Genomic DNA, 22,803 nt, shown 5'->3' with positions numbered 1-22,803 from the left:
TATTGCGTAAGCTCTATAACATCTTTGTATCTATCCGACTAATAAAAAATTAGAAAATTACCTTAAAAAAAAAAATGAGAAAATACAAACATTTCGGAAATCTGATACTTCGGGCATTAAACCCGGCTAAATTCGAAGTTTATCCTTTCATATAACGAAATCTTTGGATTTAATGTAAAAAATAAGTAATGAAACTTACCGTGCGTTCTTTATGCTCAAATCCCTACTCAAATTCTCGTCGAATGAGATTTGTGACTAATGCGAGTAAATACCAAAAATGAAATTAAGTATTATTCTGTAGAAATCAAAGAAAACGTGCTAATTTTCTAATGAATAAACTTGAACAAATTCACCAATATTTCGGAGTATAATTCTACATACAACTGCGATTGTCATAGAAAAAAAAAATATATATTTACGACGGAATCCGTAACTGGCTTTAACGAAGAGAAACGAATCTTCGAGAAAAAATATAAAAGAGAAGACTTTTAAAAAGACTCATGAGTATGAATGGTAGGTAATAAATCGCTGTGAAATTCCCCTTTCAAGGTAATTCATCTTTCGTAACATTATGCTGGGTTCGCCTGTGTTTCCTCATATCTCCTTTTTGTCTGAAGCATCTTCCACAAACGTCGCAGGCGTGTGGTTTTTCACCGGTGTGAATTTTGATGTGGTTGTTTAGCGCTTCGGTTCGAGTGAAAGCTTTTTCGCAATAATGGCATTTATAGCGTCGATCGCCACGATGAATTAATCTGTGTTGATAGAAGACTGATCCAGTGAGAAAAGCTTTGTTACAAACGTCGCATTTGAAAGGTCGTTCTCTCGTGTGCTTTTTCCTTGTGTGATCGGCGAGGTCGGGTTTTATGGTGAATCTTTGATCGCAATATTGACAAGCGTAGGGTTTGACGCCCATGTGAAATCTCTTGTGAGTCCACATGTGGCTCGATTGCGTGTAACTTTTGCCACAGATGTTACATACGTACGGCCTTAAACCACTGTGACGTCTCTTATGGGCGTGCAACGAATTCGCAGTTGGTAATAAATTGCCACAAATATCGCAGGGGAATTTCGAACATTGATCCCTCCCGTGAATCCTTATACCTTCAGATTTTTCAAAGCTTTTTCCGCACAATTCGCAAACGTATTTCTTCACAGAATTATCATTTTCCGACTTCCGAGGCGTTACGTGCTGCCTCTTTCGTCGGTGTTTGTACAGAAGCGACATTTCCTTCATATCCTTGCCGCAGACATCGCACATGTAAGCAGTGACAACGCGGAAACTTCGAGGATGCTCTTTCCAGTGCACAACGGCCTCGGCGTAAGATTTGTAAACGGTGTCACAGATATTGCAAGTGTACGGTTTTTCGAGAACGTGAAGACTTTCATGTACACGAAGATTCTCGAGCTCGTTGAAATAACTGTTGCAAAATTCGCAATGATAAATTTTGGACGTTGTCAATTCTTCGATCAGACTGATTTTTTCGTCGTGATATTTACGATTGTGAGCATCGGCCTCGTTACAAGTCTCAAAAGTTTCACCGCATTTGACGCATTTCCAGGCTATTTGGGCATTTTCTATTACAATACCGTGGCTGGCGATGTGTTTATTCAAACGTGATTTTTGCGTAAAGCTTTTCGAGCATTGCGAGCATTTGTAAGGTTTTTCCGGGAGGTGCGTTACCACGTGACGCTTCAGTGTGTAACCGTCGGAAAATCCTTTGCTGCAAATCTCACAAACGTGAGGTCGAGTTTTGCCATCAACGCAAACGTGGATTTTCAATTCTTGTTGAGTTACAAATAGCTTTCCACACTGTAAACAAGAAACGCTCTTGTCCTCACAGTGGTAACGCTTGTAGTGATAAAACGCTTTCAATTCTTTGACGAACGGTATTTTACATATCTCGCAATAGAGCTCTTTAGCGCCGTTATGGAATTGCAGATGAAAATTCAGTCGTTCTTCGAATGGAAAAGTCGCCTCGCAAATGAAACATTTCCAGGGCCTCGAAGTCAGCTGAACGTTTGGCTTGCATTTGTGTACGTCGAGACTCTCTTTCGTATGATACAGATTCATGCAAGCTCCGCATTTCAAATATTGTTGCGTGTTACCGAAAGAGCCGAGCGCGTCGATATTGTCTCGTGATTTGAATCTTTCAGTATCTAAATTTCCCAACATTTTTTCTTCGTCGCTGCTTTCCAAGACGATGTCACTGTCGTACAATTCTGATTGTAAGTTCTTCAGCTCGTTGCTCGTACGCATGTGACCTTCGACGCACAAAGGACAAGACACCTCGTCACATTGAATATCCATTGGAGCTATTTCCGTATTTCCCGAACGTTCTTTTTCCTCTCGTAATATCGTTTCCAGAGTCTCCTCCGCTTTTATACATTGCTCGTCAAAGGCATCGCACCAATTGATTTTCTCGACGCAAACGTGACACAATTGCTTTGGCAAATCATCTGTTTTTCGTATCTGTAATCAATCAAATGCAATTATTTGCGTATATCGAATATGAAAAAAAAAAAAAAATATACGTAACCGTAGAAAATTGGAAACTCGTATGAAAACATGCTTCGCACGTTAAAAAGTGATAAAAAAAAAATTGTAACGATGCACGATGAATAATCGACCTGATTTTTACCTTGACACTCAAACACGTATTCATTTTGTGTGCAAGCTTCATTGACTCTCCAAACTCTGAATAAATATAAACGGGATTGATCGCTTGGCCAGCGCACAATCGGCAAAGACCAGGATTTCTATCGTTCACGTTCGAAGCCGATTTAGTTTCTTGCTCGATAATTTCATTCGTCGACAATGGATCGTCCTGGGATCCGATGAAACCCATCTCTTCAACGTCGTCTAAATAATCCTCCTCTTCTTCGCTCAATGACGTACTCATCGAATCGGCTTTAATCGTACTCGTCATTGCGATTTTATCGTTCAACACTTGTTCTTATTGTCGTATCACTTGTCTTGTTAGAAAAAAAAACTTGCACTAAATACAATCAATAACGTTTCCTGGAACCCTTATATGTAATTCATGAAAAAGAATCCGTGGAACTCTTCTTCAACACATTTTATTATATGATTATTTACATAAGAGAAAACTCGACAAGTTCCCATTTTTACCTGGTAGTAAAGAATGACTGACGCGGGCTTTCAAAATTTCCAAATATCATGGCAAACTCATGAATACGAAGGTTTAAACTCTGCTGATTCAAAGGCTCGGCTTCTTGGATCTCTCTCGAGTTCGTCTCTAAACACACGCCACCCAGGCAACCTCAAAACAATTGCTGTAGAGCCTCCGATTTTAATTTGTTTTTTTTTTCTCGCCAAATTGAATAACCAACACTGGTTTAGAAGTTCTGTTGTAAAAATGTATTAAATTTTTAACACACTAGCAGTCATACCGACGGAGCTATCATGAGTGCAAGAGGTAGACAACTGCAAATTTCGGAATAAAATTTTTTTCACGGTTTGTCCTATCGAAATATCAAAGGCGATCAGCACATTTTTCTCCATGGGCTGATGCTTTTTTTATTTCCACTCGGACAATGGCCTTTGAAAATTTTACTTCCCGAATTAGAAGCTATCGCAAAATTGATCCACAACACAATAAAAATATCGGAATTTATACAAAATTGATTTACAGCCTTATATTCTATAAACTATTCGTTATTTCCGGATTCGCCGCGTTCCCAACTAGGAATTAGAACATATTGTACACTCTTGCCACTTCTTAATTCCTTCAGTCTCTTACAGTGACGTAAAACCGTCAATAAATTCAATTTTTTCTTATCCAACTTCGTGTTTGTTTGCCTTTCGTAATCTTCTGCAGTGAAGGAATATAACGGATCTGAAAATTCATTGTCACCAATTTTTAAATACCTTGATGATGCGATCAATCGAGTAAACGATTTTCACCGTTTACAAACATTATAATTAATGGGGACAAATTTCGATTTTGATTCAAACTGATGAAATATATGCAAATGGAGTCAATAAGCATTGAAATGAATTTATAAACAAACGAATAAATGAATGCAAGAACAAATTGAGAGACAGTAATTGAAAAAATGGTAAAATTTGTAAATATGCTATTTTAATAATTTTACTAGTCCAATATATTATATTGAAAATAATATTTTGCATACCTCCCCCGGATAGGCCGGACATTTTTTCTCTTTCCAAACTCATATACAAATCCAATTTTCCTTTTTTTCGAGCTCCAGCTCGTCCGAGAGCTAATATAGAATATTTTTCTTCAACAGTTGCATTAATTGCAGTAACAAGTTCATTGAGCATCGCGAGAGTTTGTCGTCCTATCATATATTTAGGTACTTTAGAAAACTCTTCTTTCGTGATGAAATCCATAGTGCGATCATCTTTTGCATTTCCAAATAACGTTTTCTTGCAATCCTGAATACGAGGTTCAGAACCAATTAGTTTTATGTTGCCCACTTGAGAAGCAACAGTTCCAACCTCTTCTTCTGTGGAGAGGGTTTTGGGTGTTTGATGTGCAACATTAGAATGTTCTACTATCGGAGATGGTTCTTCATTCAGACTAATGAACTCTTGAAGGAATTGAGCCGGTAAATTTTCTGTCAAATGAACAATTTTTGTGTTGAGCCATTCCAATTTCTCTAATAAATCCTGTGAAAGTTTTAATTTCTCTATAATTTCTTCAGTTATTACATCGTTAGTATGGTGATAATTTTTTTTCTCATCTTACGCGACAGTAAACATTTTGTGCTTTCATTTTTTCGAGATCGGTTTTCATCAGATCAACACCCTTCGTTATTGTATCCATTTCCAATTTCGCCTCGAGCAACTGTTCCTTGAGAGCATTTCTATCTGTGAAGTAGAACAACTGAGATAATAATCAGTGACATATATGAGATGATATCCACTTGATCGTACTCACGTCTCAAAAATACAGTTGCCGTATTAAGCTCTTCTATTCTTGTAACTCGATCCTGCAATAACCTTTCCAACGAAATCATTGCCTGTAGTCCCTGTAGTCTATTGAACGATTTATTGAATCTTGATAAACAAATTCTGATACTTGTTTTCTACTGCTTTGCTCTCATGTTAGGGTAACTCTGTATCTCTGTAATTTCTGTTGGTTCCATGTGAGAAAAATAACGGACGTTTAAATACGAACTTACGTCATGGAAATGATAAACGTTTGAGAAAGGAAACCTCTGGACCAATTGTGAGGAGGTTAGGCCCGCTACACACGGTCACACGGTCGTCAATAATATTGCACAGTAATATTGCACAATAAGTTAGTATGGTGTGTAGTGCGCCATAAATTTAAGATAGCTCAAACTTCTGTCCAATGATTGCGCAATGTTTCAATACTACATCTACACGTTCAATAATATTGTGCAATCACCACCTATATTGCGCAATATTATTGACCTTAGACGAGAAGTAATGAATGAAAAACTAGCCAGTAGCGGCGAAGAAAAAAGGGATTGGCGGGGAGGGAAGAAGTATTCGTGATATAAATTTTTTTTATAGCCAATGAGACCACTAATGTTTGGGCGCATTTCAAATGAAATTTCTCTCATTCGTCATGTCACTCAAGCCGTCAGAGCAAAATATTGTTTGAACTAGAATAACAACGATCCCAAATTTTCGTTTAGCCGTGATATAAATCAAGAGCATCATTATATGTGAAGATTGAATAAAAAAAACGAGTACATCAATAACTTTTTTAAAAAATTATGATAATAATTCAACTATTACAGCAGATAATATTGATGCTTACGGAAAGTTGTTAAATGAAACAACAATAAAAACAGCATGGATATGTTGTAAAACAATATAATAATAATAGCAACTATAGCGTAAAGCTCATCAGTTTAAAGTTCACAATAGATATTGAATAAATGAAAACTTCACCATTGTAAATAACTAAAATACATTAAAAACAATTCCACCGATAAAAGTTTCGGATGATTGAAAACCTCGCTACAAAAATGTTATTTTTTCATAATACAGCTATTATTTTTACTTTACAACCGTTCCAATCTGGTAATTTTACATAATGCATAAGGATTTTTTTTGTTTTTTTCTAACTAATATTTTTGACAAATGTGACTTTTGAGCCGACACAATCACCCACAAGGAGCGCGACAAACGATTTACATTGAAAATAAAAAATTCAAAAACAGTCGATCTTGTTTTCATGTTCACAAAAAGTCAAATAAGCCCCCTCCATACACGGCAGGTGACGTGGATGAGGATATCCTACGTCAAGTTGCCATCCCCAATGGCTGCCAACTCATCGCAATGTTGACGGAGGTCCGTTGACAATTTCTCGCTAAAACTTTGTCCTGTTATTCTCATTTTCCTTATCGTGAAACATTTAAAAATTAAATACAAATCGTGATATTCCGTACTTCACTAAAATAAACAATAATGGATCATTCGAAGTGGGCGTTTATCGCGTTGGCGTTTTTCATTGTCGATGTTCATTGTATCAATTGGTATGCGGAGCCGAACGAACGAAAATGTTTGAAAGAAGAACTCATGGGCGATGTCCTTGTGACCGGCGAGTACGAAATCTCCGAGGCACCAGGTCAAAGAATGGATTGTATCGTAGGTGTCGAACTTTCTAGAAAAATTTTATCATTTTCATAACTATTGAGGTTATGTTCACTAACCTGCAATATGGCTTTATCCTGAAGTTCCCGATGTTATTTCTTTTTTTCGTTCCCCGTGATTCAGGTCACAGATTCCAAAGGACACATCCTTGCCCAAAAAGACGACATACCTCCTCGGAAATCTTTGAAATTTTCATTCGTTACGGAAACGTACGACGTCTTCGAAATTTGCTTCGTTTCCAGAGTACCCGCCAGTAAGTATTCATTTTATCAAAACGTTTCGTCACGCACTTATCATAATCGAACTTGCAATTTTTTCCTGCGACTTAATTTCCCTTCTGTTATTGCACATTATTTTATTATTTAAAAAAATATCTTCACAGTGCAAAGTACAACATAACCTTCAATACTTCTATTCACTCGCAAAGGCCATCGATATGTCGATTTTTTTGCCGACTGCACTTTGTTGTTTCTTTCTTAAACCATTATTAAGGTTTTATAGCTATGTAAATCAATGTGTTTTTTAAAAATCATAAGGAGGTTATTTGTACTTCTCAATTTCATTAAATATTAACTCTTTTGGTACCAAATGTTCTTTCAGTTGTATACAACAATTATAAAAAGATTTATGATTTTACAAAATATATTATTCAGCATTCCCCAGTTATATTTTTGAGGATGATGAAATGATCCATATTTATTTTTATTTATCTATGTATTCCAGATCAACGCGGGGTAAGGCAAGAAGTAAAACTAATCACAAAACATGGAGTTGAAGCAAAGAGTTACGAGGGTGTAAGTTCCCATTTTCATATAGTAGAATTTTCAATTGATATTGAGCTACTCGGAGGATCATAATTTTCTGAATCTACTTTTTCTGTCTTGTTTTATGTCACTTGTTTCGGCGCGCAGCTGGTAAATTGGAAATAATTTGTATTTTTCCATGCATCTTATAGTTTAGAAAGACACTGTATGTAGTAATTAGTCGCTTCGTTGAGACAGCGTTTGTATTTTATTTGAATCATCCTTTTCCATAGTGTCGTACTTTTTATTTTTTTGTGTCAGCATGTTTCAATGGTCCTAACCTACAGTGAAATTTTTATACTTTTTGAATTTTCTCCTGTGGAGCCAAAATGCAGACTTTTTGGTTTTTTCTGTCCTATCCCACCATTCGTTTTCACGGGTGATCAACACAATTAAACAACGTTTTGTGATTTTTAATAGAAATTGTGGACGACAGCTTAGTAATGCAATTTGATATAATAACAATTCAATTATTTGATAGCTTGGTGAAGCTGCTAAGCTTAAGCCCATCGAAGTGGAACTCGAACAACTGGAACATTTGTCCAAAGCAATTGTTCAAGACTTTGCGAAAATGCGCAAGAATGAGGAACAGATGAGAGACACTAATGGTAAAATAAATACTTTTCTACTATACTTAAAATAAGATCTACTTCAATTAGATCAATCTTTTTTCTTTTCTTTGAAAACGAAGATAATTTTTTTCATGTTCAAGATTTTGGAAAATAATAATACAAAGCTTCGGCATTTTATTGAAAAAAAACTGTTTGTTCTTATAACTTTTATTATCCGGACGTTTATTCTAGTTGTATTCAGTTGTCTCTTAATGATCACTAATATTTATTAAATATTATTCGACTAATGTTATTATTAAAAAATGTTATTCTTCAAACTTACAGAAACGACGAACGCACGTGTCTTGTACTTTAGCATATTCTCAATGGGTTGTCTCCTGGGATTGGCGACCTGGCAAATATTCTATCTGAGGCGTTTCTTCAGAGCAAAGAAGTTGATAGAGTAAAGAAGAAAAATGTCTCCCAGTGTGAGAATTCATATGTGGCAGACGAATCTTGAGAGCGTCGTTGATAAGTGCGACTCGATGGAAAGAAACATCGTATAATGTGGAGTGAAGGCTCAGAACAATATTGTTTAAGCGAAAAATGAAAAGCCGAAAGAAACAAAAAAAACACTTGTATTGTGCATTAAGAATATTGTACAAGGAAGATCCTGACCATTTTCACTACACCAGCGATGTTTCATATTCTATACAAAAGTCTTATTTAAAAAAAAAACAGCGAAATTGAATGTGTACGAAGGAAGCTACGATGACGTACATGATTTGTATGAAAAGATTAAATTAACGATTAGCGTAAGAAAAACACGTTATTTGATTTCATATCATGAGTAAGCAAAACATTGAACATTCAAAGAATCGTTCGGCAGTACGTAAATAACCGAAACAACGTGAATTTCTTATGCAATATTTGATAAGAAATTTTTACTCATCAAAATTGAAAAAATGAAAAATTTTACTCATATGTGATATCTGTTATTTATCACAAACTTTAAACTTTTTCGTCGGTCTGATTTAAAAAAAAAAAACTACTGATGCAGATGATGGAACTTTATCCATATAAAAAATCTATTTGTATGTAATATTTTTTATTGAAAAGGTTAATTGAGTTTCTCGTACGACCGACAGTGATAAATAATATCCATATAATATACTTCGTTGTCTACTTTTTCGCGTATTCATCTGAATATTCAAGCAAAAAGAATTGTTTTTAATTTTTTTCGCTGATACGTTGTATTTTTGGAAGCACCGTTTTCACGCGAACTAAATTTGCATGGAAAGGTAAGTTGGCAAAATTTAAAAAAAAAAGAAAATTAAAGTTAAAAACTGTATATCCAAATATTCTAAAAAATCTAGTTGATAGTAAATTTGATCGGTCAATCAAATGACAATTCTTTTCCATACAAAAAATTCTACAACAGCGAATTGAAACTTTTTTAATTCATAAAATTTATCTAAGATTTGGCGCGAGTAAATTTTCGAAAAAATATGACTCCATGACAAACGATGGAACGGTCGAATCGCAGCGCACTCTATTGACTCTATATAGTTGTAAACACTGATCCAGACGGTCAACACGTGCTTTTCCGAGCCGCGAAGCTAGACATTCAAAAAAGAAAAAACGTCGTTAAATTACAGTTTATAAACTGAATAATGGGTCGATTGAAAAAGGTAAGAACTTGAAACTATCCCGTTTAAGTCTTATGCATACATTGTCAATCTTCGTGCTGCGATGATTTTAAAAAATTGAGGTTATGTAACTAACACAGAATTTGTTCTCAAAGGGTCGTTGTGTCAAACGGAACAAACAGATCGAAGAAGCAGAAAAAAATGAGTTGGTCACTGCTCCTCATTCCTTTGTTATTCATCGTGGACTTCCTGGTGAACACATCGTCGAATTAACCAAAGACTTTCGTAGAGTTATGGAGCCGTTCACTGCTTCGTCCCTCAAAGCTAGGAGACGCAATACCATCAAAGATTTTGTATCTGTAGCAGGAGTTCTTCATGTTAGTCACATGTCCATTTTCACAAGAACTGAACTTGGAATGTATCTCAAAATTTGCAGGTGGAAAACTCAATGAACAACATTATTTTCAACAAATTCTACTATTGCCAGAAAGTTCCAGACATCTATAGCTGAATTCATTTTTATGATTTATGCCGTTCATGAAAGTATACTTGTGCAGAAATTTCTAAAATTTGAATTAGTTCATTCACTAAAATAAAAATAAAAACGTGCAGAATTCATCCACGAAAACCTTGAAAATATATTTGTTAATGGTTGAATTTTCAATTCAATCAATTTATTCCTACAGTTGTATAAATTCAATCACAAAAAAAAATTTTTCTTTCATAAAATAATTTTCTTAACGAAAACCCAAGACATACAAGGGTAAAGTGTATTTTTTCATAATTTCATGATTTCATGATACAGTTTGATCATTTTTTTGGGTTACTAAAATCTATTTGAATTTTATTATTATTCATATGCGTTATTTAATTGCTTTATCAGGTTACCAAGGGGACCAACATTATCATTCAAAATATTGAATTTTTCACTCGCAAGAGATGTCGTTTCTGCATTGAAAAAGCAAATGGTTTTCGAAGAAGCGTTCAAGAGTTCTCCGCTTATAGTTTTAAATAATTTTAGCGGAGAAGGCATGCAGATGAAATTGATGGCATCAATGTTTCAGAACATGTTTCCTACCATCAATCTCACCACGGTTAGTAAACAAAACTGAGTTCACAAATTTTGTTTAATCTTTGGAGTTTAATGTTTAATTTTTGTAGTTAAGTAAATGCAACAGGAAATTGGTTAACACATGCTCCTGTGATCCGAATATAAAAACTTCAATGTTGTATTTTTATTCGAAAATTGTTCTTGTGAGGTTGAATAAATTTCCATTCACCGATCAATTTTATCCAGGTAAATCTGAGTACGATACGACGTTGCGTATGTTTGAATTACAATGTTGCTACAAAATCCATCGACTTTCGACACTATGCGATCAAAGTAGTACCGGTGGGTTTGTCGAGGGGAGTAAAAAAAATAGTTCAAGCAAAAATACCGAATCTCTCGCGATGTCAAGACTATTCTGAATTCCTCACGAAAGCGACAATGTCTGAGAGCGAAGCGGAAGACGATCCTGGAAGTCATGTAGTTTTGCCCCAGAAATTATCATCTCGCGGTAATCAAGAAAAAGGAACGAGCGCGATAAGACTGTACGAACTTGGACCACGAATTACGATGCAGGTAAACCTGAAGAATACTTTGCTAATTAATTTGAATCGAAAGATATGCAAAAATTTTATCTTCAAGAGTGAAATAAAATTGCGGGAAAATCAAAAGTTGCAGCATCAGAAAAAGGAAAGAATTTTGACTGTTTGGCATTTTTAACGTGCAAAAGTTATTCGATTTAACAGAAAGAGAATTTTTTATACGAGAAACATGAAAATTTTTCAGCTGATGAAAGTGGAGGACGGCCTTTTAGACGGTGAAGTGTTGTTCCACGAGTTGGTGCACAAAACGGAGGAAGAAAAGTTGAAAATAAAGAAGAAACGCGATGAAAAGAAAAAACTGAAAGACAAGCGAAAGAGCCTGCAGGAAGAAAACAAGAAAAAGAAAGAAGATAAAAAACACGAAGAAAAGGAAAAATCGCTCAAGGGTATGAAGAAGAAGAAAGAAAGTGAAATGTTGATGCAAAAATTCGCGAAAGAATCATACGAGGATACGAAACAGGAAGACGACGATGATGCCCAATACTACAGAGAAGAAGTTGGCGAGGAGCCTGACAGAGGTGAACAAATGATATTTTCTCATAAAATCGTCATTTACTCACAATAACAAGATCAAAATTTCACGAATAGCAAATTATATTAAACTTTATATCATTTATTTATTTCAGACTTGTTTAGTGGTACCGGTTCATCAATGAAGAGGCCTCGAAATTTTGGACCTCGTTACAAGCCCAAAAATAAGAAACCTCGCATTGGTGACAAAGCATAAAGATATTTCCATTTTTGCAAAAGTTTAATTCAATGCGACACTTGTAAATAGCACGATTCTCGTAATTTATCATTTAAACGATGATAATGGACGGATTTGTTGTAATAAAAAAAAACATCTACGAGTAAAATTTTTCTAAATTCCAATTCAATTCTAAAAACCTTAAATTTTTTTAAATGTATGGACAATTCAATAGATAACAACAATCGATATTGGCGACAGTATCTTTACCGCATTCATTGTAATTCTTCTGTCCAACTTTTCAGAACTACCTGCAACGCCTGCAACTGAGCTTTTGTGAAAATCACTGGTAAAATTTGTAAGACTTACTTTTCAGTGACTATTCAGTTACTATAAATTTCGCAATTCCTTCGTGCCTATGAAAATAAATCATCTGCACAGTTGATTTACGCAAAAAAAAAAATTATTTAAAAAAGTTGAAATATAAATATTTGTACGAATTTTGGAAATGTGTTACAACCTTTAACTCACTAAAAATACCCAACTAATAATCCACTTTCCTGTTCCAATTCCATGTGACGTACTACAAAAAACACCATGAAAAAAGTTAAAGCTATATAGAAGTCGGAATTAAATATAAATATTGGATTAAAAAAAAGGTTATTTTCAACGACTTAATTTCTTCGAATTCGTAAAAATATATTGAGTGATGTTTTCTCATGGAATTTTGAAGCATTGAATTGACGTGAGTGTATTATGAAAATGATAGGTAATTGGAGATTGGAGATATATATTTTTTATTGCGTATGATTCTTTTGGATGCAATGCGTATATTGGCGCCGTATGGAAATTAGTGCCGACGCCGACCACGAGTATTTTATGTGATGTGGCAGTACTTGTACAATGGCTGCTCTCGTTGCAGCCCTCGTCGTATCTCTTTCACGGTTTTGTTGTGAAAATTTAATCGCCCAAGCACAATCAAACAACAACAGTACCGTATCGAATTATATTACATAAATTCGGAACACAACAAGATATAAACAACTTATTCAAAACGCGTGTTGTGCATATCTTTCATTTTGTTCTTGTTAATAAATGGAATCATACTAGCTTCTTTTCTAATTCCGGGATTTAAGGCGTTCGTGCGTGTTTTATGTGTATTTCTAGTGCATACAAGTAACTATGAATTTACGTGGATTGTGCACAAGAGAGACCGGACAGGCTCTCTAATCAGCTATACTTCATGTTTACATTGTACTTGTATTACGGATTATTTTTCTCTTGGGCTTGAACGAACAAAAAGTGCTGCTGATTTTATCATCGTACTTTTCTTTGAAAGAGAAAGATAAAAAGGAAAATCACGACAAATTCATCAAATATTTGTTATCTTCAACTGCGGCACGGTACAGTGTTGGAATTCTTCACACGACGAGGATAATGCTCTCGAAACTCGTTTAGGATCTCTGAAAGGACGTCGTTACGACAAATTGGTTAGCGCTATCTTCTTTTTTTGATAACATCTCGATAAGAGATCTCGAATCTCTGATGATTCTAATAACTTCATTGCGATTCCAACCTAAAAATTTGGAATCTGTTAGATCAACTGAATTTGTCCTTCATTTAATCATTCAATGCACGTTTCAATGAATAAATCTTATAAATACATTCAAATACTCATCCTGTAATGTGAGGTATCATTCTGGAGTGTGATTCAATCATTTCTCATCTAGAATTTGTTTTCATGCTCATGACTGTGTTCATGAACCATGAAAAATCAGAGTATTTTTATTGCTCAATTTCCTTCAATTAACTCTATTCCTCGTGAAACTTTTCCATGAGTACCATATTTGTGTGAATTCGTCTATTTTTTATCATGACAATTGATCCTTAAACATAATAAGAAGAAATACAATTTTGTGTGTTCAACCATGTACAGATGAAGTTGAATTTCTGCTCAATCTTGTTTATATCTGTTGTTGCACTAGAAAATTCTTCTGTAGAACCATATTTTTCCCGTTGCATCCATTACAGAACATAGAAGTTGTAAAAATGTCAGCAAAATTTAGATTTCCAATGTTTTTTTCAAAGTTTTAAGATTTCTTCTGTTTTTATTCATTTTGATTGATTGGAAACATCATTTTTATGCAAACTGACATCACAAGCATCAACGTAGCTGCCCAAAATTTCAATGGAAATGTTAGTCCAGAGAAAGCATTAAGCGTTATTGAGATACACTATTTTTTCCTTATTTAAATTTCTCATAGTATGAAAATACATAATTTTCTTTAATAACTAAAAGAATGCAAATCCATCAAACTTTGTAAGAATTTTCAGAATAATGACACAACGAATGTTCTCATGATTTTGATTAATAATATTAGAAAATGTACATTTTTGAGGTTTTGTTATTGTTAGATCTTTCTATATATGGTTTTATTTATTCAATGATTAATATTGCTGTAACTTCCTTAACAGGAAACTCGATGAGTGAATAACGTATCAAAAATTCAAACATGGATGACCGAAACCTGATAGCAGCGCCATCAAGCATAGAACCAGTACCACAAACAACAACAGTAGAAGAAACAGTTCTAAAATCTGAGGGGCATGCTGATTTTCCAGCTGGAGGAGAATCGGTGGATAAAAGAGAGGAGAATTCTAACGATAAGGGAAAACAATCTGCAGAAATAATCACCGACGATGGAAAGTGTTCTTTGGAAGAGGCGGAAGAGAAGATGAACTCTGATGGAAATATTGACAAAAACATTGTAGAATTCAAGTCCACCAGGAATGGTGAGGAAGACAAAAATGAAAGAATCGATAAAACATATCCGAGCAAGGCCGACAAGGATGATGGAGAAGGATTGGCAACGTTTAGGGAGGCCAATGATTTAATGGTGGAAAAAATCAACGATAAAAGCAATACAAATGACGGCTCAAACGAAACGGATAACCAAATACCTACCAACGAGAATTTAGTGCCTGATATTTGTATTGCTTCTGCAACAGGGAGCGAGGCAAAAAAGAATGAGGAAAATGCCCCAATCAACAAATGTGCGGAATCACAAGTATGCGAAGACTCGAAAGATGGTTCTAATGTGGTAGAAAATATGTCGTCCGAAGTTGACGTCAAAGAAATTGGCGTCGATGTACCGGTGGTTACCGAAAAAACGACACAAAAAGTTTCCACGATCGAGCAAAGTACAGAAATAATAGAAATCGTGGAATACACAGATAAAACTCAAGAATCTGTGACAGAGAGTTTCGAATTGTCCGTACAATCGAGCGAGGAAAGTAACGCGAATGGGATTCAGTCCGTTGAGATTGAAAGTGCAATAAAAAATGAAACAATTGTGACCGCTGAGAGAGAGGAGTCACCGAATGAGCATTTAATTTCTGAAAAGTCGATAAGTAGGAATGAAAATGTGGAACAAACGTTGGACCCACGAGAGGCATTAAAGAATGGAGAATCACCGGAAGCGGAGAAAACGAGCGACTCCTCCTGCTCGAGGATATCAACGCCGTCCGAAAATCCGTTGAAACAGCGTAGCGTGATTGAGGACATTTATGACGACTGGCAGGACGACAATGTCGAAGATGAGGCATCGCAGCAGCTGTCAAAGTCTCACGATTCCGTAGAAATGGAATTGAAGATTTTGCTGCACGATGAAAAATCGACCGACGAATCTTGTCAAATAAAAAATGATGACAAAGGTTCGAACAGGATGAAAGATGGAATATCTGAATGTACAGAAAAATCGAGTAATTCGAGGTCATCGATTGGCTCGAGGGAACGCACTACGATTGGAGAAACTTTGAAGCGAGATAGTGTCAAGCCAGTCGAAGGGGAAGCTTGTGAAAAAAGAAACATCGACTCGTCGAGGGTTGAGGAATCGACGGAACAGATGGAGCCACGAAAATCAGAGAAATCGAGCGAATTTCCAATGGCTCGAGAAAGGTTGATAAAACAAAAGCCTTTAGCACCGCGACCGGGAGTCAAAGTGCCAGGGATTTTGTTGACCAGTCCAATAGTTTCGAAAAGCGCCGTTTCGAAAGTCCTCAAAGAGCGCATACGCGAACAACAAAAAGAATTCGATTCGCCGACCAAGCCTGATTTGTTTTTCGTTAAAAAAATAACGCAACGCTTGTCGCACAAACTTGCAGCGGCTTCGGCAGCTCAAGTACCTGGACTTTTGCCGATACCACAAATAAGCAAAAGCTCATCGACTACGAGCGAGGTTAAAAAAACGACGAGCAACGTGGACAAAGAATTGCTCGCAATATTGGAAGGCGACGTTGACCCTGATTGGTCGAATTTAAAAGTGCCAAATTCCGTGGTCGAGGAAGCCAAATCCGGAGCAGCAGCGGAACGAAACACTTCGACAAAGTTGGATCCGGTGATCGAGCGAGAAATGGCTCTCAAACAACTTCTCGAATTGCCGAGTAGTCCTTCGAAAAAAGTAGCGATAAAGAAAACTCCGACGAAGGCTCCCCGGACCAAAGCACCCAATGTAACGAAGCCGAAGGACACACCGGCTCAAATCAGCGGAATTATTGGAGAGGGAGAAACAACGACGACGATGACGGTGTCGAACGTGATGAACCCCGAATCCACATTCAAAGAGGATTCCATGGATTCGAATCTGTCGTCACAAGAGTATAAATCTGACGAAACGAGGTCAGGCAGAAAACGGAAACCGACGGAGAAGGCCCGAGAACACGAAAACAGTACGAAACGTATGAAAGTGTCAAAGGGTAAAACATCGTTGAACAAACGAAAGAGTCAAGAAGATGAGCAATCTCCCACGATCAATGATTCGGCGATTCGTAAAAATGAAACAATCGACGAAAGTGTGTCGGAGAAATTCGACGAGGTAGCAAAAAAACACATCGACGAGACAACGCTCGAGAGCCCGTTGGATTCTCACAACGAGGAGTCGAGTTCTGAGCCCATTAATAAAAAAGTCGTTTTGAAGCCGAGCACCAAAAGAAAAATGCCAACTGGCCAAGCGAAACAAAAAATAACGATTAGCAAAAAATCTACAGTGGGCAAAATTACGAAAGGTATCGCCAAAAAGACTGGGACCAAAATGGCAACTGGGAAAGGACAGAAACAGCGTAACGGCGAAACTTCACAAGCAGAAGGTAAACCAAAGAAAAAAGTGATCAACGAGATCGACAGGTTGCTGCAAGACGAGGGCGTCGTTAACCTTCTCTACGACGTGGAGCAACCAGATAAAAAGCGTTTAGTACCGATTACAAAATCACAAACTAAAGTGATGGATCTGCAAAAGATTCAACGAGAGTTAAAAATTCGTACGAAACTTGTACGCAACGCCGTTCTCAGGCTGCGAACGTCAAATATTCCGACGAATAAGGTATCGCCGCGATCGAAAAGATCGATTTCTCACAGCAGCGATTTTTACGCAGAGAAAAAAACGAGCGATTCGAAAATCGCATTGCCAACGTCACCCACCGATTTCATATACCCAGCGAAAATTCGTAACGCAGCGGATGCTTCGGTTATCATAAGAAGGCATTCGTCCAGCTCGTTTTCAAGTGCATCCGTGAGTCCGAGAGCGAGTATCGATGGACCTGAACGCCTATCGATCGACGATGTGAATTCAACGTCTCATGCCCTGAGATCCAACAAGCGTCGACTTTCACACGAGGATGAGAAGAAAAAGAAAAAACCCAAACAATCACCCGAACCTAAAAAGAACCGACGAAAAATTACTGAGCGATCTGAATCCGAAACGAAATCTAACGAGGACGAAGCTGTACCAATTTTCAACGTTCCGTTGAAAACCAATAAAACTGCCGGCTCGACTCCGACCAACTTTTCCACTTCGAGTGACAGTTCTCCCACTTTGACGCCTGTAAAATTGAAAAAAATTGATCTTAAAAAAAATCAAAAATCTTTGAAACACCTAACCGTTGATATAATCGACATCGATGAAAACATTGCCGGAAACTCCGGTAAAGTCGCAACCAGATCCAATGCATCGTTGACTACGAGCGCTGGAAAAATAATATCAAAAAGTAAGAAACCGGCCAAGTGCAAAGTCACCTTTGCCAAAGGAAACGAATCGGTTTATAAAAAAATGGACTCGCCCGGACAACAAGACGAATTGTCTGCTTGTTTGGCCGAGGCGGTCACCGCACTCTCGAACGACAGTGGAGGGTCTTCCCGAAGCAGAAGTACCGTCCCTGTCAATCGTAACAAAACCAAAGGTACCGAGAGCTGCCTCATCGTCAATAGAGCTCTTCATTTTCAATATCTGAAGTTCGCATTGTTCGAACGCAACGAAATTTTTTTTTCTATATTTATTTGTGGATTTTAAAAACTCACGAGCAAAATTCATGATAATAATCATTTAAGATTTCGATATACAAACAATTATTGACATTAATTGCCGTCATTTTCGTTGCTTTCTACCGCAAAACTTCTGATCTAATTTTTTTTTTTGCTGAATCTTTATTTTAACTAACATGAAAATTAAACATTTTTAATTGTAATTCGTAATAAGAATGTTTCAAGAAAATCATCAAAAAGTACAAATAGATTAAATTGAGTCCCTTAACGGCTTAAGGGTACATCTCAAAGTTAATCAATAGTTAGATTTTTTTTTAAATCCAATCAATTCATTTTCATCGACGAGGTTTATATTTCAACATTGAAATACCAAGGTTTCGTAAACGATCGACATATCAAAAATAATTGCATAGATAAGGCAATCGTTGATGCCAACATTTTGCTTTAGCATTATTGAGATAAAAAAATTTGCATTAAAATACAATCTTTCGATAGAAATACATGAAAATATTTGATAAAGATTAATCAACGCCCAAACGGAGTATATTGAAATAATTGTTTTTATGTTTTCAGGTAATCCGAGCAGTGTTGCGAAGAGTTTGGATTTCGATGAGAAACAATTCAACACAGAACCTAGAGTACAATTTAGCAATAATGAAATAACGGTTCAGCGTCACGGCAAACTCGTGCAATTGTTATTGACCCCCTCGACCTCGACGAAAATACGAAACGGAATAACTCTTCAGGTAATAAAATCGCATTATTATGAAAAAAGCATGAAAGAAAAAGTGAAAGTAAAATTTCATCACTGCGACAATATTTTTTCCACGCGATGTTCAGGTGATGCAAGAAATTCGAGAAAATCTCTCGATACTGAAAAAAGATGAGGAGTGTCGAGTCGTTTTATTGACATCGACGGGTACGAGTTTTTGTGAGGGACTCGAACTCTCAACTCTTTTGCACGAAGAGAAGGATGAGAGACGTCAACGTGCCGAGGAACTCGCCAACGCTGTCAAGTACAATATTTCAAGCATAATTATCGTTGGAATTGTTCATATTCATTTTGTTTATCGTTACAATTATATTTTTTCAGAGAATTTATTAAGAGTTTGGCAACATTTAACAAGCCAATCGTCGCAGGAGTTCAAGGCACCGCGATTGGCCTTGGAGTTACGATGTTGCCCTGGTTCGATCTTGTAATTGCGAGTGACAAAGCGACTTTCAGTACTCCTTACGGAAAACTTGGACAAATTGCCGAAGGAGCTGCTGTTTTCACACTTTCACACATTCTTGGAAGCTCGGTCGTTAGTATTAAAATTCAGAGACCCAATTAAGTAGCTTCGAATTGTTTTAATTTTTCAAGCAACTTGAAAAAATGTTTTTAAAACATTTAATGAATACAAATGTTAGAATATCAGCGCATCCTTTTAAAATCTTTAACTGTAACGAACTCCTTTTTGTTCAGACGAGCGAACTTCTGTTGGGCGGTCGAACCTTAACAGCTAACGAGGCACTCCGAGCAGGTTTAGTGACGAGAGTCCTTTGGCCGGACCGCTTCAAGGACGAGCTTTTACCATCGTTACGAGCCATGAGCGAACAGTCGTCTCAGGTAAAATATTCTGAAAGTAAAACTGTTAAAAATTATTGCATAAAAAAATTCATATTCACTAGAATCAAAATATTCAAGATTGGTAAAAATACAAAGAAAAATTACCGATTTTTTTTAACATACCGAAATCTGGTGTTTGCCTGGCAAACATTGACGAAATATTTACAAAAAAATACGAATATGGAGCAACTATTAAAAAACCAACTAGCGGTAGAACGATAATTCATTTAGGTCAAATGTTAATTCAATTACCTTTGCGATTGCATTAATCTTGGTATTTTCCATGTTCCTTACAAAACTGTTTCTTCTAATCCCATGGCACGCAGTAGGCTTTATAAGCCGGTCCACTGTACAAAAATTCATTAACGTTTTCTCTCTTGCGATCTTTCGTTATGCACAAATGTCTCTCAGGACACGCGCAGCGATAATACACTGAAAAAATATCAGCCCTCACGTATCCGCAAAACTCATTCCTGTCGCACATTGTTTGCTAGAAATAAGTAAACGAACAAAATATTAAATCACTCGAATTTTGTAACTATTTGATGAAGTTTTTCACATTTTTTTCGCATTCGATTCACCTTTTGACATCGAAATGACTGAGCGACGCTACCGTCGTCGTCGAACGTATATTTTTGCAGCCACCAGTAGTGACTTCTCGGACATTTACAACTAACTTGTATTCGACGTGGCATTATCTCGCTGTGGTCTTCTTTTATTCTCCCATGCACCACCGCCGCTGTCTCCTTTCGCGAACAAGTCTTCATGTCCTTTGGTGACTCGCAAAACTATTATTAAAACAAACGGAAAGACTTGAAATTTAGTCGCTTCGGAACCGAAACAACTTCGGAAATGATTTGATCTTCAAAAACTATATTGATTGATAATCGTTTCTCTGCCCCATTTAAACGGTTTATTCGTACAAATTTTTACACTTCATTCAAGAATTTCAAGGACAGAAAAATTAACAAAAGAGTTGATGAAAAATGTACCTTGATGACTGATCTGTTATTGAGCATCATGGAATAATTTTTCGATGCTTTGGACCACGGGCATTCGAACCCATCGGGGCATCGACAGATCCTTTCAACTAGTCTCGGCAACCAAAATCTCTCGTGAACAATATTGCATGCTTGGTGCTGTGCACATTCTTCGAGCTTTCTCTCACTAGTTGCCTGAATAAAATAAACGTACAATAGATTGGTTGAGCGCGTTGCCTGCTGGCATTGCTAAAGTGGGTACAATTCTGAAGAGCAAGAGAAATCGGAATATTTGTTGCTACTCGAGCACATAAATTTTCACATCTTTTTCGGTGCTACTTGTCATGAATTTTCAAATAATTCCAAACACTTAACACACCTCTTCGGGAAATTTGAAAACAATATTGTTTGGTTTACTGGTGATTTTCGTGTACTTTTCACGACAACTCGAAAACTGGCAGATCGTCAAAAAAAAAACGAAAACAAAAAAAATCGTCGACATTTTCGGAAGCATTGAAAAGCCGTAGGAAACGAAAAAGTTCTTTTTTATGACAAGTTAATCTGGGTTTTGTAAATGAAACGATGACGAGTATAGTCGCACGGATGAATACCCGGAGAAAGGTTTAACGTGTACTGTCAGAACTTTAAACTGATAATAACTATTATTGAGAATCGAAGTCTCGATAGAAGATCACACCCACAGTCACTGCGCGCCCACATAATTCGCGCGGGTTGAAAAATATTGAGAAATCGGCATATTTATATATTCGTATTTGACGAGATCTTTGACTATGATCATTTCAATACATTTATAATAATATTTATGAATTTTTTTTTCGTTTCTTTTTTGCAGTCAATGGAAGCAACGAAGGCCCTGCTTCGTCACAACTTGAGAAAAAAATTGGACGCCGCTCTTGAATCGGAGAGTTATCTGTTGGTTCAACACTGGTGTTCGGCCGAGTGTCAAGCAGCGATAACGGCTTATGTCGACGAGAAGATTCAGTGAGCAAATGACTAATTGCAGAATAGATTTGTTATATAAGTGGTAAAAAATGGGGGGGATCTCTGAGAATTTATACAAAAAGAGGCGTTCCCAAAAGCAATCGGATGCAGATTAAAATTATATATATAAATACCAACGTAAATATATATATATAATAATAATAACGATTGAATGAAATAACGATTTGTAGATAAACAATCAGCTCAAGTCTCGGCTGTATTTTGAATGATGAAGAAAACTAATGATTTTAACGAATGAATTGTATACGCCTCATGACGTAATGAAAATGAATTTGAATGACGAGTGACGAATCAATGAGCGCGCTGTCGGATCGTAAATTAAATTGAAAAATGTTATGTAAAATACGAATATTGGGAAAAAAAAGAGGTAAGACGATAAATTATAATGGAATCGTCGACATAAATACTTGGAGAAACTATTGTGGCCTTTGCGACCACCCTAGAATAATCCGATGCACACCGAGGCATTTCATGCCTCGTAATATTTTCCACGAAACCACAGCAACAATAATAACAGTAATATAACAACAAAAATAACAATGATGATGATAATATAATTGAGAAAATTAACACGTTAATTATACAATGGAATCAGAAGCAATTATAGTTGTATGTCATTGCACTATTATTTTATTAACTGAGCGATGATTATGCAATCGCTTGAATGAGATGAACTATTTTATTAATAGCTTTCTATTAGGTAAAAAATAATTAGATAATTGTGGGTCCTCGAGCATGTATTCTATACGCGTCAATACCTTTGTGTTGTATTCATACGATGTAACGCATGATCATGTGACATTACGCGAGAACTGTTCTTTTTGCCGCATTTTATTATTGTTAGAATATAAAATAAATTTAATCGAAGATCAATAAAAAAAAAACAAAAACAAAGGGGAAATATTAAAGCGAAATGGA

General features: G+C 36.3%; 6 protein-coding genes and 1 long non-coding RNA gene across 11 annotated transcripts; 3 read left to right on the top strand and 4 right to left on the bottom strand.

Annotated features, from left to right (window-relative positions):
- Positions 1-17: 17 nt before the first annotated feature.
- On the bottom strand, positions 18-3,212 carry LOC122409214 (zinc finger protein 2 homolog). Its single transcript, XM_043416566.1, has 3 exons — positions 3,131-3,212; positions 2,640-2,973; positions 18-2,470 (listed from the first exon to the last, which is right to left on the bottom strand). Exons 2-3 carry the CDS (start codon positions 2,925-2,927, stop codon positions 545-547), a joined length of 2,214 nt encoding a protein of 737 aa, XP_043272501.1. The 5' UTR covers positions 2,928-2,973; positions 3,131-3,212; the 3' UTR covers positions 18-544.
- On the bottom strand, positions 3,063-5,205 carry LOC122409215 (spindle and kinetochore-associated protein 1-like). Of its 2 annotated transcripts, none has more exons than XM_043416568.1 (4): positions 4,926-5,205; positions 4,734-4,851; positions 4,156-4,654; positions 3,063-3,857 (listed from the first exon to the last, which is right to left on the bottom strand). In XM_043416568.1, the coding sequence occupies exons 2-4, from the start codon at positions 4,809-4,811 to the stop codon at positions 3,670-3,672; spliced, it is 765 nt and encodes a 254-aa protein (XP_043272503.1). In that variant the 5' UTR covers positions 4,812-4,851; positions 4,926-5,205; the 3' UTR covers positions 3,063-3,669. The 2 variants fall into 2 exon arrangements, with proteins under 2 accessions (XP_043272503.1, XP_043272502.1); XM_043416567.1 differs by having other exon boundaries at positions 4,734-4,855; positions 4,926-5,203.
- Positions 5,206-6,253: 1,048 nt separating this feature from the next.
- bai (Transmembrane emp24 domain-containing protein bai) lies at positions 6,254-8,795 on the top strand. Of its 2 annotated transcripts, XM_043418250.1 has the most exons (6): positions 6,254-6,610; positions 6,740-6,869; positions 7,340-7,410; positions 7,528-7,530; positions 7,901-8,027; positions 8,316-8,795. In XM_043418250.1, the coding sequence occupies exons 1-6, from the start codon at positions 6,431-6,433 to the stop codon at positions 8,435-8,437; spliced, it is 633 nt and encodes a 210-aa protein (XP_043274185.1). In that variant the 5' UTR covers positions 6,254-6,430; the 3' UTR covers positions 8,438-8,795. The 2 variants fall into 2 exon arrangements, with proteins under 2 accessions (XP_043274185.1, XP_043274187.1); XM_043418252.1 differs by lacking the exon at positions 7,528-7,530 and having other exon boundaries at positions 6,255-6,610.
- A 605-nt stretch (positions 8,796-9,400) lies between these two features.
- On the bottom strand, positions 9,401-9,893 carry LOC122410171 (uncharacterized). Its single transcript, XR_006260871.1, has 2 exons — positions 9,756-9,893; positions 9,401-9,589 (listed from the first exon to the last, which is right to left on the bottom strand). It is a non-coding gene; the product is annotated as an uncharacterized lncRNA (long non-coding RNA).
- On the top strand, positions 9,516-12,402 carry ppan (Brix domain-containing protein peter pan). Its single transcript, XM_043418247.1, has 6 exons — positions 9,516-9,661; positions 9,775-10,055; positions 10,503-10,713; positions 10,917-11,243; positions 11,454-11,787; positions 11,896-12,402. The coding sequence occupies exons 1-6, from the start codon at positions 9,644-9,646 to the stop codon at positions 11,994-11,996; spliced, it is 1,272 nt and encodes a 423-aa protein (XP_043274182.1). The 5' UTR covers positions 9,516-9,643; the 3' UTR covers positions 11,997-12,402.
- A 450-nt stretch (positions 12,403-12,852) lies between these two features.
- LOC122410166 (HP1 and insulator partner protein 1) lies at positions 12,853-22,799 on the top strand. Of its 2 annotated transcripts, none has more exons than XM_043418246.1 (7): positions 12,853-13,447; positions 14,433-17,999; positions 18,847-19,019; positions 19,114-19,289; positions 19,367-19,577; positions 19,739-19,882; positions 21,716-22,799. In XM_043418246.1, exons 2-7 carry the CDS (start codon positions 14,471-14,473, stop codon positions 21,866-21,868), a joined length of 4,386 nt encoding a protein of 1,461 aa, XP_043274181.1. In that variant the 5' UTR covers positions 12,853-13,447; positions 14,433-14,470; the 3' UTR covers positions 21,869-22,799. The 2 variants fall into 2 exon arrangements, with proteins under 2 accessions (XP_043274181.1, XP_043274180.1); XM_043418245.1 differs by having other exon boundaries at positions 14,433-18,191.
- LOC122410169 (U-scoloptoxin(11)-Ssd3a-like) lies at positions 19,609-21,719 on the bottom strand. 2 transcript variants are annotated; one of them, XM_043418249.1, is made up of 5 exons: positions 21,242-21,719; positions 20,875-21,057; positions 20,464-20,670; positions 20,135-20,372; positions 19,609-19,904 (listed from the first exon to the last, which is right to left on the bottom strand). In XM_043418249.1, exons 1-4 carry the CDS (start codon positions 21,374-21,376, stop codon positions 20,190-20,192), a joined length of 708 nt encoding a protein of 235 aa, XP_043274184.1. In that variant the 5' UTR covers positions 21,377-21,719; the 3' UTR covers positions 19,609-19,904; positions 20,135-20,189. The 2 variants fall into 2 exon arrangements, with proteins under 2 accessions (XP_043274184.1, XP_043274183.1); XM_043418248.1 differs by having other exon boundaries at positions 19,609-19,892.
- Positions 22,800-22,803: the final 4 nt, after the last annotated feature.

This window comes from Venturia canescens, chromosome 4 (assembly GCF_019457755.1).
Source record: "Venturia canescens isolate UGA chromosome 4, ASM1945775v1, whole genome shotgun sequence".
NCBI classification, from domain to species: Eukaryota; Metazoa; Arthropoda; class Insecta; order Hymenoptera; family Ichneumonidae; genus Venturia; species Venturia canescens.
Note: the sequence above shows the minus strand (reverse complement) of the source record. Positions and strands in the feature narration are given on the sequence as shown.